Here is a 16,268-nt window from a genome sequence, read left to right as displayed (position 1 = left end):
ATCATCGTTGATTGGTCAATGCGAGCCGCTGATCAATTCAACATGGCAATGCCATATCAATCCGTACACGTAGCAATACTTAAAATTTTATTATTTCTCATTCCACACATCACATACTATATATTTTATTTTTATTTTTATTTTTATTTTTTAGTTTTATTCATGCTAAACTAATTGGATTCTTTTATTTATCATTCATATACCATATACTTATTAAGGAAAAAAAAATTATGTGTGATGTGTGGTGTAAGAATAAATAATAAAATTTTTCACTTTTTAATGTTGGTGTGTTAAGTGTATAATAGATAGACTTACCCATATAATTTTTCATTATTAAGAATAGTGTTAGCCTTATTTAGATGTTGAGATGAGAAATTTATAAATAATGATAAAATAGCTTAGAAAATTATTTGAGTTAAGATATTTTATAAGGTTTTGGAAAAGGATAGAAAAATTTTAAATAAAAATATTATAAAATTAAAATATTATTAAAATATTATTTTTGAAAAAATTAAAATTATTTTTTGTGTTTTGTTTAGAAATTATGTGAAAGTTGTAATAATTAGTTGAGAAAATTAAGATTTGAAATGGAAAAATATATATATTTGAATGGTGTTGAGATGTTGAGATGAGACCATCTCCTTATCCAAACGGGGTCTTAGGGAAATTCATACTCTCAAATTCTCTAAATCTCAATGATTATTTTTCAAATGTCGTGGTAGGCAACTTGGTACATTGCATTTAATCATTCTAAAATAAATATTTGACGTATTAAATAAAGAACATACTAAAATCATAAATACTTGTGTTTTAAAGTGATAAAATGTTGATGTGATAAATCCATATCATTAAATTTAAAGAGAATGCTCGTCATTTAAAGAAATTCATTTGATAAATTCCTCTAGGAAATTTAAAAGATTGCAATCCAATTTGCTATGGATCCTTTTTACATGAGTTTGTGATTCATTATTGTTATTAATAGGGAGTTAACTACTTATAAAGAACAATAACTCATTGTGGTCTAAGACTCTAATTGATACAATATATTCTTATCAGATTAAATGCTTGGTATTTTAATCGGTTGCAATTGTTATAAAATAAATATGAAATGTTCAATTGTTTATGTGATCTCATGAAATAAAACACTTGTGGGAGTATATAAACATTAAAATAAGGAACATTACTATTGGAGAATTGAGAATGAAGATGATTTATACAGTCTTAGAATGTACAAGTTCCTTGCAATTCCTTTAAAAAAGAGCAGAGTACACATGAGATCTAAGAAGAAACCTAATGTTCGTGATGGACTCCATTCTTTTTACAGGGACTGTCCGAAGCTTGCATATCCTAAGACGGGATTGGATTATAAGATTCAACTATTCAAATCCAAGCAGGAAATGCTAGAATTGCTTCATACTTCTTTGAGGTCTTGTTTCTTACTTTCCCTTTCCCGTTGTCTGTTTGTTATTGTTTGTTATCTCTATACAAAACTGCATGAGAGTTTTACGTGGACACATTAAATGTTGTAGGACCAACATGATGAGTCTATTTTCTTTAAAGTCGAACCTCTCAATTTTGAATTATGAAATTTGTTACCATTGGAATATAAATTGATATGGTTATTTATATTCTCATAATAGAAAATATAGTATGTCATAAGGATTATGCACTTCATGTCATGTTTTTTAAAGGGAAAACACAAAAGGATTAGAGGGATTGGAGCATGAAAATAACTATAGTATATAGCACTGTACATGACAATTGTGAACTGACTTGGTGCACCAATCACTCTTGTATGCTTTGTTTTATTTTATTTATGAAGACTCTCCTAGATAAATTGAGAAGCTCTAGCTCTGTATGTCTCTATTGTGGTCAAAAGTGCTACGAAAAAATGATGACGATAATAAAAGTAAACTAGAAAATAAGCAATCAATCACACGATACAAATTTTATGTGGTTTAACAACTTGCTTACATCTACAAAGTTGTAGAGGATTTTATTAACTTAAAAAATCACAATGTACAGTGTTTAGGGCGATTACTGTGCTCAATGTAAGGCCACAGTATAAAAAATACATATATATATATATAGATTTACATGACAGAAAATCCTAATCTCTCAAAATCTGCAATATTGACTCGAGCGGCGTGTCGAACGAATATTCTGTTAGTCGTCTGTTCGAGCCATCTGTCGAGTGGCTCACCAGGGAACTCTCTGTCTGAACTCCGCTCGAGCGACCTGTTGAGCGAGTAACAAACAAACTCTGTATCACATCCACTCGAGCCATCTGTCAAGCGTCTCACAAGCGAACACTCGATAACATTTCTGCTCGAGCAGCCTGAATGCTCCGCTCAAGCGGACTGAGCCAAGCTCCACAATACTCAACAATTCTCACACTTGGAGACTCGTACAACCACAACATCACCCTCTACCTCAAAGAACATGATATCATCCACATATGCAATTCATTGCCCCTGTCTTCATGCTAGAAGACCAACTAAAGTTGCGCACAACTTCAATTTCTCAAGTGTAACATCCTTTGTCAACTTATCAGCAAGGTTCTTACTTCCACAAATTTTCTCAAGCATCAACCGGCCATCATCAAGTAATGATCGAATAAAATGATACTTGATCTGAATATGCTTAGTCTTATAATGAAATGCTGAATTCTTGGCAAGGAATATGACACTCTGAATATTGCTATAGAGAGAGTGCCCTTCTGATTCTTCTTACCCAATTTTTCTAAGAAACCTTATAACCAAATCATCTCCTTTAAAGCTTTTGACATAGCAACATACTCAATTTCTGTAGTAGACAAAAAAACTATTTTCTGCAAATTAGAACCCCAAGACACGACAGTACCACCCAGAGTGTATACAAAATATGTGGTACTCTTTCTACTATCAGTGTCTCCAGCCAAATCAGCATCAACATAGCCCTGCACATCTAAGCTCTCTCTAGAGAAGCATAAGCACGTTTATGAGGAGCCTTTTAGATACCTCAGAAACCACTTCACAACCTCCCAATGTTGTTTTCCTGGGTTACTCATGTATCTACACACAACTTCTACTGCATGGGCAATATCTGGTCTTGTGCAAACCATACATAAGTGAATCAAGATCTGAGGCATAAAGAACCTTACTCATGTAGTCATGTTCCTCTTCTAACTTGGGTGACTGATCTTTACTAAGTCTGAAGTGACTGCCCAAGGGCGTGCCAACTAGTTTGGCATTGTTCATGTTGAACCTGCTAAGTACTTTTTTCACATACTCAGCCTGTGAGAGTCTCAATGTGCCCTTGACTTTGTCTTTGACAATTCTCATGCTAAGGATTTGTTTTGCAACTCATAAATCCTTCATTGCAAAGTGTTTTGACATCTGCTTCTTTAGATTATTAATCTCATCAATGCGGGACCCAGTAATGAGCATATCATCCACATACAATAGTAAAATAATATAAGAGTTGTCAAATTGTCTGACATAGCAACAATGGTCTGCTTGACATTTGATGTACCCTAAATTGCACATGAAACTGTCAAACTTATTGTACCACTGTTTAGGAGCTTGCTTCAGGCCATAAAAGCTCTTTTTCAATTTACAAACTGAACTCTCTTTTCCCTATATTACAAACCCCTCAGGTTGATGCATATAGATGTCTTCTTCGAGGTCTCCATAAAGGAAAGTTGTTCTCACATCTTAACTGCTCAATATACAAATCTCTAGTAGCAACCATTGTCAGTACCAACCTAATGGTTGTGATCCTCACCACGGGAGAAAATATCTCAGAGTAGTCAATACCTTTTATTTCTGCTAAAAGCCTTTTACAACAAGTATGGCCTTGTACCTTTTTTTGCCATTGTGCTCAAGTTTCACCCGGTACACCTACTTGTTGTGCAATGCCTTCTTCTCTGATGGAAGTTTTGTCAACTCCTATGTTTGATACCCTAACAAGGAATCTATCTCATCCTTCATAGTTATTTCTCACTTGTTTGAATTTTCATCTTACAAGGTTTCCTCATAGTTATGCAGTTCCCCACCATCTATCAACAGAATATATTCAAAGTGGGTGGAAAACGTTGTAGGGGTTGAATGGTCCTGATAGACCTGTGAACTGTAACTGCAAGTGTGAATGGCTCTGGATCTAACTGTGGAATAATAGGAATGGGTGCACTGAGCCCACTCTCTTTGTCACTAACGTCCCTGCACTGCACTGTGACCTCTGGTAGGTCTTTCAAGCTCCCAAACTCGGACTCCTGAAGAAATGTATCAGCAACTATATTGGACTTGTCCTTGTACATAACTTTCTCATTCAATATCACATTCCTGCTTCTTATGATCTTCCTACCCTGCTCATCCCAGAAACGATAGTTAAATGCCTTGTCTCCATAGCCAATGAAATAACATTTCTTTGACTTTGCCTCAAGTTTACTTCGAGCATCAAAATCAACATGAATATAAGAAAGACAACTAAAAGTTTTGAGATAAGAAAATTTGACATCTTTTCTGCTCCAAACCTCCTCAAGCAATCCACAATCTAACGGAATTGATAGCCCTTGATTTATCAAGTAGACAGTAGGGCTGATTGAGTCTATCCAGAATGTAGGTGATAGTTTAGCATGCTGTCTCATGCTTATAACACGCTCATTAATAGTTCTGTTCATACGTTCAGTAACACCATTTTGCTGTGGTATCCCAGGAATGGTCTTCTCCATTCTAATACTGTGAGCTGCACAGTATTCCTTGAATCCTCCATTAATGTATTCACCACCATTGTCAGATCTTAAGCATTTCAGCTTTAAGTCTGTCTCTATCTCAACTAAGACTTTTCACTTTTTGAACATATCAAATACATCAGATTTATGCTTCAAAAAATAAACCCATACATTTCTATTGTCGTAATCAATGAACGCGACATAGTTCCAAGAACCTCCAAGAGACGATACTGGAGAAGGTCCTGCCACGTCTGTGTGCACAAGCTCTAGCTTTCTTATTTTCAGTGTTCTGTCACTCTTCAAGAAACTTACATTTTTTTACTTCCACAGTATATAGTTCTCACACATGTTGAGATTAACTGACTTCAGTTCTGGTTGCTTGCCTTTAGACAGTAATTATTTCATATCCTTCTGACTCATATGGCCAAGCCTATAGTGCCACAACTTTGCGGTGCTTTCTGCAATAGTAGTAGCAATAGTGTCACTCAAACTAGTCATCATGTAAAAAGTGCCAATTTTCTTACCTCGAGCTAGTACCATTGCCCCTCTTGTAACCTTCCAGGTGCGATCTGAGAATACCACTGAATGACCACAATCATCAAGCTGTCCTATAGAGATGAGGTTTTTCTTCAACTCAGGAATGTGTCTGACCTTTTGCAAGGTCCACTTGTTCTTGTTAGGGAGTGCAATGTCAACGTCTCTCATTCTCACCACATTCAGTGTCTCTCCATTGGCCAGGTACACCTTCCCAAAGTCACCAGCAACATAGTTCTGCATTATCTCTCGATGGGAAGATGTGTGAAAGGAAGTACCTGAATCCAATATCCAATCATCAACTGGACTGTGAAGTGTGAACTGCAAGTAGTAGTGCATCTTGTACTTCTTTGGCTATTACGTTAGCACTATCATTCTCCATTTTCTTCGGATTTTTGCAATTCTTCTTTATGTGACCAGTCTTGCCACAGTTCTAGCAAGTTGCCTGCTGCCCAGGCTTTGACTTGCTCTTGCCCCCGTTCTTTGATTTTGATCTGCCTCTGTTTGAGTTTCTATCTTGTGATCTCCCCCGAGAATCAACATTTAGTGCTGAACTCGAACCCTGAGATCTCGCCTAAATCCCTTATGCACACCTCCTCAACCAAAATCAAATCACGATTGTCATCATATTTCAATTTTGTTTTCTCAACAGAATTACTGACAACCATTCTCGTGTCTTTCTAACTATTTGGCAATGAAGCCAACAATATCAATGCAAGTATCTCATCATCAAACTCAATTTCAACAGAAGACAATTGATTTGTGATAGTATTGAACTCATTCAAATGTTGTGCAACAGACATACTTTCTGCCATCTTCAAATTAAATAACTTCTTCATTAAACGTACATTGTTATTCGCAGACTTCTTTTAATACAAAACTAAAAAAGCCTCCATGAAATCTGCAAGTCTTCTCCTTGATGACGTTGTGTGCAACGGATCTCGATAGTGTTAGCCGAATAACTCCCAGAACCTGTCGATCTAACAGGTTCCAATCAGCATCTTCCATGCTGTTCGGCTTTTTCCCCAACAATGGAAGGTGAAGCCTCTTCCCATAGAGGTAGTCCTCTACCTGCTTCCTCTAGTATACAAAATCTGTGCCATCGAACTTCTCAATCCCAGATACCTTCACTTCTTCACCAACCATCATTTTTCCTCAGACTCGAACCTTGACTTTTAATACCAATTTGTGTGAAAATACGATGATAATAATGAGAGTAAACTAGAAAATAAGCAATCAATCACACAACACAATTTTTACGTCCACAGAGCTGCAGATGATTTTATTAACTTGAGGAATCACAAGGTACATTGTTTGGAGCGATTATTGTGCTCAATGTACAGCCACAGTATCAAAAATACATATATATAGGTTTACACGACGGAAAATCCTAATCTCTCAAAATCTACAATATTCACTTGAGCGGCGTGCGTCGAGCGAACATTTTGCTGGCCTTCTGCTTGAGCCATCTGGTTGAGTGGCTCATGAGCAAACTCTCTATCTAAACTCCGCTCGAGCGACCTGTTAAGCGAGTAACGAACAAACTCTCTATTTCGCATTCACTCGAGCCATCTATTGAGCGGCTCACAAGAGAACTCTCTGTAACGTCTCCTCTCGAGAGGCCTAAATACTCTGCTTGAGCGGACTGAGCTAGGCTCCACAATACTCAACAAAAAGCTCTTTGTTAATGTTTGAATAAGAGGACTTCACATGCTTCATTTCTCCTGGTTTAATCATTTCAAGGCATGGCCTACTTTTTAATACTGGAATGGAAGCCACAAATTGTATAAATGAAAGTGCAAACTCTTGTCCTTTTCCATCATTCCAGGTGAAACATCTTGGCGTGGATTGTGCTTTGTGCTCAAGTAGGAAATGACGAGGATATTTTGGATCTCACTTAATCTTTGCATGGGCGGGGCCTCCACACAACTTTCAGTGACCTCTTGTGTGTCCCACATACGGGTCATCCTCTCACATTGCTCTGCTTTGCTTTCAGAATTCCTATGACTGCACGCGGATGGATGATTGTTGGAAGTTTAAACTATGATGGAGAGAATTAAATGATTTTTGACAGTCTATTCTTCCAAGGTCTAAGGAAATGAGATTTGATCAAAACTTGATTAAGCTCCATATTTTTAAGGGTATACCCGGGCCGAAACCCGGATGAACAGTCCTACAACTAAACAGCATAACAGAAAGTGACAAATAGAGCTTTCATTTTGGCCTGTTTCAATCCTTTCTCATCTGTCACCATAAGCTGTTTCCTAAATTATTCATTCCTTCTCTCTCTCTCTCTCTCTCTCTCTGCTGATGCACTGGCAGGAATCTATTGAAGAAAGCCTCACAAATATTTAGAATTGACTTCCACAACAGAGTACTGAGCTCCAATGTCCGGATGTCATCCTTCAACCTTTCCTGAACATTTGAATCCATATGCTACATTGTTCATTTCCTTTCTTTTTCATAAGAAAACATCTCTTCAAATTCTTGCGCGAATTTGAAAGCCTCAAATGAGAGACAGATAGAAACATAGTATAGGTCATCCAGTATATATTGCCGGCCCCGTTTCATATATAGCATACTCATTTTATTTGGGAAGTCATAAATATTTTATTCTTAAACTAAAGCTTCTAAGTTAGTATCCGTCTAAATTATCATAAAAGATGGCTAATACACCCGAATCCAAAATGTTACAACATGATCATCCATCTAACAAATTATTCTTCAGTTGATGAAGAAGAAGAAGAAGAAGAAAACGCTTGGAACTCTCTTGTTGGGTGGAATAGAACCTCTGCTGAAATTTACCCGAGTTGCACTCTATGCAGTGCCAGATAAGCAACAAGTCGATAACCCACCAACATCAAGCCCATGATGGCCACGTCTACCCATAAATGGTTCAGATCCATTGATTTGACAGCAGGGAAATCTCCAACTCGACACAGCACTCCTTTTGAGCACTCATAATAATCGTCCTCTTTGTATTGAACCCCAAGAAGCAGCTTGTAACAGTAGTAGCTATAGCTTAAGTACTTGAGCCAGACTATGAATGGAGGAATCTGTTGAATATAGTATCCTCCTGCTATGAGGAAAACAAGGGTTGTAACAGAAGCTAAAGTAGTGGCCTGTTTTACGTCCATAAGAATTGCACCAATGGCTAAGCCAAGACTTTGGGAAACAAGGACACTGTAGAGAACAATAAGCAGGGAAAGGATGAAAGTCACAGCATTGGGTTTAAGCCCACCCATCCAATAGATAATGAACACAAAGGCAGTTGGGAGTGCAAGCTCCAGTGGCAGGTCTCCAACTGTTCTGGCTAGGAAGTAGGACGAAAGTCGGTACATTCCAGATGATCTTTCCTTAATCAGCATTCTTCTTTCTTGTGGAAATGTGAAAACTGCATTGTAGAGAGGGTAGAAACCCCAGAACACAGAGAAGAAGAAGAGCAAGGCTATCTGCACAAACAATGCAAAACCTTTGTTTAGCACCTATTAGAAGATAATTAACGATACAAATGATTTCAATATCATAATAACTTATCTACTTTGGCTATTCATTCAAGTAGTGAGTGGATGTGTAAAACCACTTAAAATATATCGCATCAACAAGCGTGACCGAAAATCGGACGAAAACTGATATTGATATAACACATATGTCTTACTCGGTCTTCAATGTGAGATGTCGGGGTGTGCAACCATAAGAGTCCACCAAGTACCGCGACACTTAAAACTTGGAAAATCCTTAGCCTGTTGAAGGCTTCAAACCTCCGCTCTCTGAGCCCCCTCTGAAGCAGCACCCTGAACTGATGCCACCAGCTTGTACACCATTGCTCTGATGATTTTATCTCACGTCCTGCGCATTACTCAGTAGTCAATACTTCACATCAGCTGTCTGAAACTAAAAGTACCAGAAGAAAAGAAAAGAAAGAACATTTGAAGGCAATTGGGGAGGGAGCTATATATTTTGCTCCTGCATGAGGTTGAGTTTACGATAAATTAATAACTGCAGCAATAAGAGGAAGAAAGAAGATTTACTTTTACAACCATCTTTTGTACGATTGAAGTTGTTGACATCGGAACTGCAAAGCTCAGCTTTCAACCTCGTAGAAATGTTCTTGTCGTAGGCTGAAATCAGAGCTTCCTTGACCAACTTCTGTTCTTGTTCCATGTTGTCGACTTGCTCAGTTGGTTGCTTGGAATCAGGAGCAATTCCTGAAATTTTTAAAATTTCCAGCAATTGTCATGCATACATTAATTTTCCTGTTCTGATTATTTCAAAGACAAGACAGAAGAAGCTGCAGACGTGATATATCCTAAACTACAAGCTAATTGTGTTATATTCGTTAAACAGTCAAACTTTTAGCTCCACTATCAACAGTCCACGTTATATCTCCATCTCCGTGGAAAGATGCTAAAGAGAAGAAAAAAATTCTGGACATGGAACAAAAAGCAGCTACCCCTGTTCCCCGCATAGATCTCACGAGCATTTTTTTTATCGAAGGAAGAGAGCCCCTTTAACAAAAGCTAGATTCTTTGAAAAGAAGATGGAATTACCATTAGCAAGATCAAGCAAGAGATCAGCTGGATTGACAGTCATGGATGTGGAAAACCCAATTGAGGAAAAGTATTCTAATGCTGCAGAAGCAGAGCCATAATAGATGGGACATCCCTCGGAGAGCAAGATCACCTTGTCGAACATGTGGTAAATCCTGCTGGAGGGTTGGTGAATGGTGGTGACCACGGTTCTGCCGCCCCCGGCGAGCCGTTTGATTGTGGTCAGGATCCTTTGAGCGGTGGTCGAGTCCAAACCTGATGTTGGCTCATCTAGCAGAAGCAAGCTTGGATTGATTAGCATTTCCTGACCAATACTCACCCTCTTCTTTTCTCCCCCTGATATCCCTCTAAAGAGTGGCCCCCCAATCATGCTGTTGCGGCACTTAGTCAATCCCAGCTCAGTGATCACTCGCTCCACATGCTGTTCTTTCTCATCCCGAGCCAAGCTGCTGGGTAGCCTTAAGAGTGCGGTGAAAAGAAGAGTTTCGGCAACAGTCAGGTGTGGGTATAAAACATCGTCTTGAGAAACAAACCCAGTTCTTCTTTTGATGGTACCAGAAAAAGGCTGACCATTGTATGTGATCTTTCCGGACAGCTTGCCATTTAGACGGCCTCCAAGAGCAGTAAGAAGGGTAGTTTTGCCACTTCCGGATGGCCCTAACATCGCTAGGATCTCTCCAGGGGAAACCAAACCTGTTAAGCCATTCAATATGGTTTTTTCTCTGCTGGTCCATGTCCCATAACATAATCCTTTCTGCTCCAGTTTTACTTTGTACACCACCTCTTCAAACTGTGCTAAGAAACATAGAAGAAATCAGAACTTTAGCACAAAGGTTCTACTTCATTATATTGAATGGATGTCCATCATCATGCAGAAAATACTAACTAATGTAATTCATCATGAATCTTGACAAAACCACTACTACTACTACTAATACTACCATTTTATAAGCAAGCACAAGATATATGTTATTGCTTTGGAGAAAGAGAGGACTAGAAGGAAAGAGATAAATGACCTTTATAGTTATAGGATACAAGGAGAGTTGATAAACAGATTGAGAATTGGCTCCTACAGGGTAAGCAAGGACAGCCGTGTTCTGGGGCCCAGACATCTCAGGCAGATCGTCCACAGTGTTGCTGCCACAATATTCTGACTTCGGCTCCATTCAGTTGAGGCAGCAAGGCAAGGCTAAAAACTTTGGTGTTGCAGCGTTTTTGTGGTGATGGCAGTGGCAGTGGCAGTGGGGATGACGAATGGTGAGAAGAGAGAAGTTAAGGAGTTCCTTTTAACTTGAGTTCAGAAAGTGAACTGGAGAGCACATAATATATAGAGATATGCATAAACGAGGAAGTCCCCTATTTGCCAAGGCTCCATGGTGGGTCCCCGCATTTTCTCTTGAAAGTTGAAATTATTCTGGGACTCAAGTCTCAGTCATTGTTCATAGAAATCTCCTCCTGAGTTTCCCTTTATTGGCATCTCTCTCTCTCTCTCTATGGGGTCATCTTCCTATGGTGACCATGGGTGCATAGATGTTCATGCAAGAGCGAATGTCGGATTATGACAGTTGAAAATGAGAGATGCTACTGATTAAAGCCATAATGCAGGGGTGCACTAAACAGATCACAAAGTAAATGGAATACTGGAGTGCCAAATATACAAATGCTCATCATTTTTTCAAATAATTTCTTGGAAGACAATCAGTACACATTATTATGTGCATCTGAAAGTCTGTCTAGTGAACAAGTTTGAACTTTTTTAGTCTTTTTGTACATGCATACCACTAGTCAATATGTTACTGCATTGCTAAAACTTCAAACTTTTCCCTTTATTTTACTTCTGTTCTTTTTAATATATCCTTCTTGTTATACACCAGAAAGCTCAGGAAAAGTCGGGCTAAAAGCATAGAGAAGGTACATTGCACATGACTCTTTTCAAGAATTCCATATATATTCATGTCATAAGATAATAGTCCAAACTCAATCTCTATATGCCTGTCTGTGTGGTTTTTAAACTCTTGATCTGTTCAACAACTTTAGAGCCAAATCCGAATAATATGATTGTGTAATTTGCCAAAGAGGTGAATTTGCAGAATCTCCAAAACCAAAGGTTTACAAACTAAGATATCAAAAGACTAATGTTCTGGCTCTGAACCTACTCGCCTATGACTTCGTCTCTCAGAAAATCCGCGCAGCGGTTCAAAGTACCAATAGGGGGTACAAAATAATTTTTTCAACTAAAATTTATTTATTTGTTTATTTTCACACCCTTCTAGTGTGCTTTAAGTTGGCTAAAATGCAATTGACATACTGGTCCTGTCTATGGACCACACATGCTAAAAACACAAATGAAGCATAATTTTTTTTTCTCTTATTTTAAACCTCACACTGATATCATTTCAGAAATTTAAAAGTTTTCAAAAGAGGAAGATTCTTGTTATTTTTCACTGAATTTAATTTGAGCTTTTCTGTGGACAATGACACTATGCATCCGTATTCTATATAGTTAGAGATCAGACAGGACATGAAATGAAAGTTCTTTCTGTTAAAAGAAGTTGGATAAATCAAACCGGCCAAAAGTATCACCCATATTCTTCCCCTTTTTTTTCTGAATGTCTAGCCATCCATCAAAATGTTAGTTTTTTTAGTTTCTGATCATATTCAAAAATGAATAAATGTCACTTTGAAATGGACTTGCAAGACTTTATTCCCTCCCTACTGCATGCAGAACCCTCTTCCCTGTTGGGCGATCATGTTGTTGTCGAGTTGCATGCATGCATCTATATACAAGGATAATTTACACCCTCCTCTGATCTTCTACCGAGAATAAGTTCAAAAGAATAAGGAAAACCAGGAAAAAAGAAGGAAATACTCTTGATTTGCAAGAGAGAATTAAGCTAGCAATGGTGAGTTTAGATGCGTAAAGATGTTAATCAGTTAAGCTAGCTAGCAAGAAAAACGAGTATTTGTGACGAGTTATTTACAACGAGAATTGACTTATTTTGGTAGCTGGAAATGATCATTTTCGGCTACAAATAAGCGATTTTCTTATGCTGTATATAAGGGGAAAAAAAAAAAAAAAAGGCGAAAGCTAGCTAGCAATGGTGCTTAATTTTCCTTTTTTATATAAAGGCAACTGATGATTCTGATGATATTCTTCTTCTAACTTGCCATATGTTGTGGTTCCACTGTAATTTTCAACAATATTCGTATCAAATATGTTCGATATGACTGTTTTTATCATATCATTGCATGTGATTAAAATAGTAAATATCTATTTAAAGTAAGATTGGGAGGAAGTAATATTCATTGAAAGTAACCCCCTACCAATATTCTCTAGCTCTCTGATATCTTCCTTTATTTTCATTTTAATTTTCTTTTCAACACCATTTTAATCACAGTGAATAAGAGATATAGATCAGGAATGATTAAAGGGAGAACCCATCAATTGGATTCCAATTTCTGTCCATAAAAATATTTTTCTTCTTTTGACAAAGGACTGATATTTGAGTATATATATGGGTCCAGGAGTAGACTGCCTTTTCTCTTTTTAAGTCCTAGCTGCTGCTTGAACATGGGTGCGCATATAATTTGAGTGCATCCCTTTCCAACCCAACTTGTATATATATATTTGAAAAAAAAAATTAGAGTCTATGCATAAAAATTAGGGTCTTCATTTCTTCCCCTGGTGCCATTTCTTTTTATAAATTAATAAATAAAAAAATTAAAGTAATTTTCGAGTCAGACCTAGCTAGCGTAAATTAGTCATGATGCATATATGCTTTCGGTCACGAACTTCTCGCCATGTAATATCGATACTTTAGCTACAAATAGATATTATAAAAATAAACTTACAAATTGACATGACTTGACGCGGTACGTCATATTGTAAAGTACGTCAGTTTGTAAATTTATTTTTATGAATTTTATTTATAACTGTAATACTTCTCTTATTCGAGATCAATTAGAGATAGGCAAAAAGCTTGTATATTGAACAAAATATGTAGCCTGTAATTAAATTTTAAAAAAAAAATTGTAAGAAAAATCAATAATACAATCACCCTGATGATCATGACAATATATATTCTCTTTTCGCCACACAGAATATTGTAATGATCAAGAAAAACAGTAAATGATTAAATTCTCCCCCTCACTTTCGGCTTTCCACCTTCCTCAATTTTTAAGTGGTTTTCCACTCCATATTGCATGGATTCTCTCTCCTTTTCTTTAGGTATCGGCCTTGCTCTTGACTAATCTTATCAGCCGAGCATGCACTTATGGCTATAGTTTATTCAATATTCATGCCTCATCGTCCTCATCTAAAGCTAGAGAAATGAAATATTCTCTGTTTTTTTTTTTCCTCCTTCATAATCATGTTGACTAATTTGATTCTGATAATTTGGAATCAGATAATTGGCATGCAAGTGATTTTTCTAATCACATGAATATGATTATGAAAAAGTTGTTGCAAATTTCTATTATTTATAATAAAACTATGATCGTGGTAAAAAATTTCGCTGCAATTGGCCATATCTCTTATATAGTGAACATTGTGCATGCAATTCGGAGATATATGCACACACAAGCATCATTCTTCTTGATCATTATTAGAGTCAGGGTTCGTATACAGTACTATATGATATAATTTTGTGAAAAAAGTGGTAATAATTTTTTATTTTTGGGGTTCTAGTTTCTAATCATTTTGAAGGCACGTACGTGCATGCATGTGGCACAAAGTAGAAAGGTGAAAATGAGTACCATTCATGATTTTTTTTTATACACCATATAATAATGCATGCTTTGATTTTGCGTTTCAATAATAGCTAGGTTTTGGGCTAGCTACAAAGCTTAATAAAAATTATCCCACTTTGAGAATTAATATACATATACATATATATATATATATATATCTTAATTTGAGATATAAATATTTGATCCATTGCAACAAGTATGCAATATTAGATCAAAAACTCTAAACATAATCCAAATAATCATACATTTTCTTTCTTTCCGTTTTAATGAATACAAAAATGTATCGAGTTTTACTTCGTACAAGTGTGGTGGGTTAACCCATCACTTGATGTAGGACTTATTACATTTTTTAAAAAGTTAAACACTAATAATTAAGCTCTTAAGATAATAGCTTATGTGGAAAGCTTTCACATCAGCGCGTGGTGTATTGGGTGTATGAAAAATAGGACTTGTAAATAAGTTTTTTCGTGTTTTCTTAGAAAGCAAGATTGTAAGATCGCCTCTGCACTATATACTATCCATATGACATAATTTGATTTGAAATATAAATTTTTAAATAGTTTTTTTATTCAGTAGCCGTACACCATACATCTATAAGGAAAAAAATAAAAATATAAAAATATGTGTATGGTGTAGGACTACTGAGTATAATTTTTTTTTTTAAATCAAATTTTACCATTTAACTGATGTGAATACCACGTAGATAGTGTGTAGTGTAGAAACATCAAAATATGAGAAATGATATAATTTACAGTCATAAAATACGTAAGTACTGCATACTTTTTTTAATAAAGTTAATAAATATTAGATTCACATAAAAAATTAATTTTTAATAATAGATAAATCCTATTCTTTTTTAAACTAAGTGTACAGTACTTGCACAATCCATAATTATATCTAACATTACTCTTCTTTTATATATAAATCTTATATATATATATATATAAATATATTTATAAGATCTCTATCATCATTGTCAGCCAATGTTATTGTAATTATTTTTCCACCATTATCTTCATCAATCATGTCATGAGCCATAGCTGCATATGTGTCGTTTTAGTGTGGTTAGACGTTCATGTGGGCGTGTGTGCGCGCATGGCAAGTAATGGCTAAAACCAATATTAATCACACAAAACCCTAATAAAATTTTAAACGAGTGGTGGTAGACATTGTCAGATGTCGTTAGCTGAGTTTGCAAACTGAGTTGGGAAGCTGACACGTGGCACCCACTCCCATTTTTTAGTGGAGCTTGAACTTCTTTTGTCGTTTCTTTAATCTCTTATTTATTTATGTCGATTACATTTACAGATGACACCCCACATTCCACAACATATCATTTGGTATTTGGTGGAGCCCCAAAGTAATCGGGTCCATGCATCCACTACTTGGATTTCATGATTATCTCTAAATCCCACACCCATTATTTTTATTTATATGTTTATATACATATATATATATCAGATAATTAATAATGTATATGAAATATTTCCTACTAATTAGTCCTTTCATTTGTTGGGTCTGTGGAGTTTGATTTTGTTAGTGTGTCGGCTTGAATTAATGATTTGACTCGACAGTAGTGCGTAAAGATTTTTTTGGTGGATTTTCAATGAAGCTTGGGGGTCTGGGAGCAACGTCCAGGAAAATTTTTTTGGCATTGTTTGCGATAAAAAAAAAAAAAAAAAAAGCGACAGACAGAAAGTTTACTCGACACTCACTCCAGCAAA

General features: G+C 36.3%; 1 protein-coding gene across 1 annotated transcript; it reads right to left on the bottom strand.

The window, feature by feature from the left end:
- Positions 1-7,867: 7,867 nt before the first annotated feature.
- Positions 7,868-11,105, bottom strand: LOC108991572 (ABC transporter G family member 14-like). The gene is made up of 5 exons (XM_018965886.2): positions 10,812-11,105; positions 9,796-10,585; positions 9,277-9,453; positions 8,904-9,094; positions 7,868-8,697 (listed from the first exon to the last, which is right to left on the bottom strand). Exons 1-5 carry the CDS (start codon positions 10,959-10,961, stop codon positions 8,047-8,049), a joined length of 1,959 nt encoding a protein of 652 aa, XP_018821431.1. The 5' UTR covers positions 10,962-11,105; the 3' UTR covers positions 7,868-8,046.
- Positions 11,106-16,268: the final 5,163 nt, after the last annotated feature.

The sequence above is a fragment of the Juglans regia genome, chromosome 9 (genome assembly GCF_001411555.2).
Source record: "Juglans regia cultivar Chandler chromosome 9, Walnut 2.0, whole genome shotgun sequence".
Classification (NCBI taxonomy): domain Eukaryota; kingdom Viridiplantae; phylum Streptophyta; class Magnoliopsida; order Fagales; family Juglandaceae; genus Juglans; species Juglans regia.
Note: the sequence above shows the minus strand (reverse complement) of the source record. Positions and strands in the feature narration are given on the sequence as shown.

What these genes read in the sequence shown, in the direction of transcription:
- LOC108991572 (XM_018965886.2), bottom strand. Translation starts at nt 10,961, where the DNA reads ATGGAGCCGAAGTCAGAATATTGTGGCAGCAACACTGTGGACGATCTG. An exon ending in TGTATCCTATAACTATAAAG is followed by an intron (nt 10,586 to 10,811) that starts GTCATTTATCTC and finishes TTCTTAGCACAG; the next exon opens with TTTGAAGAGGTGGTGTACAA. An exon ending in CATCTCACATTGAAGACCGA is followed by an intron (nt 8,698 to 8,903) that starts GTAAGACATATG and finishes TTGTTTGTGCAG; the next exon opens with ATAGCCTTGCTCTTCTTCTT.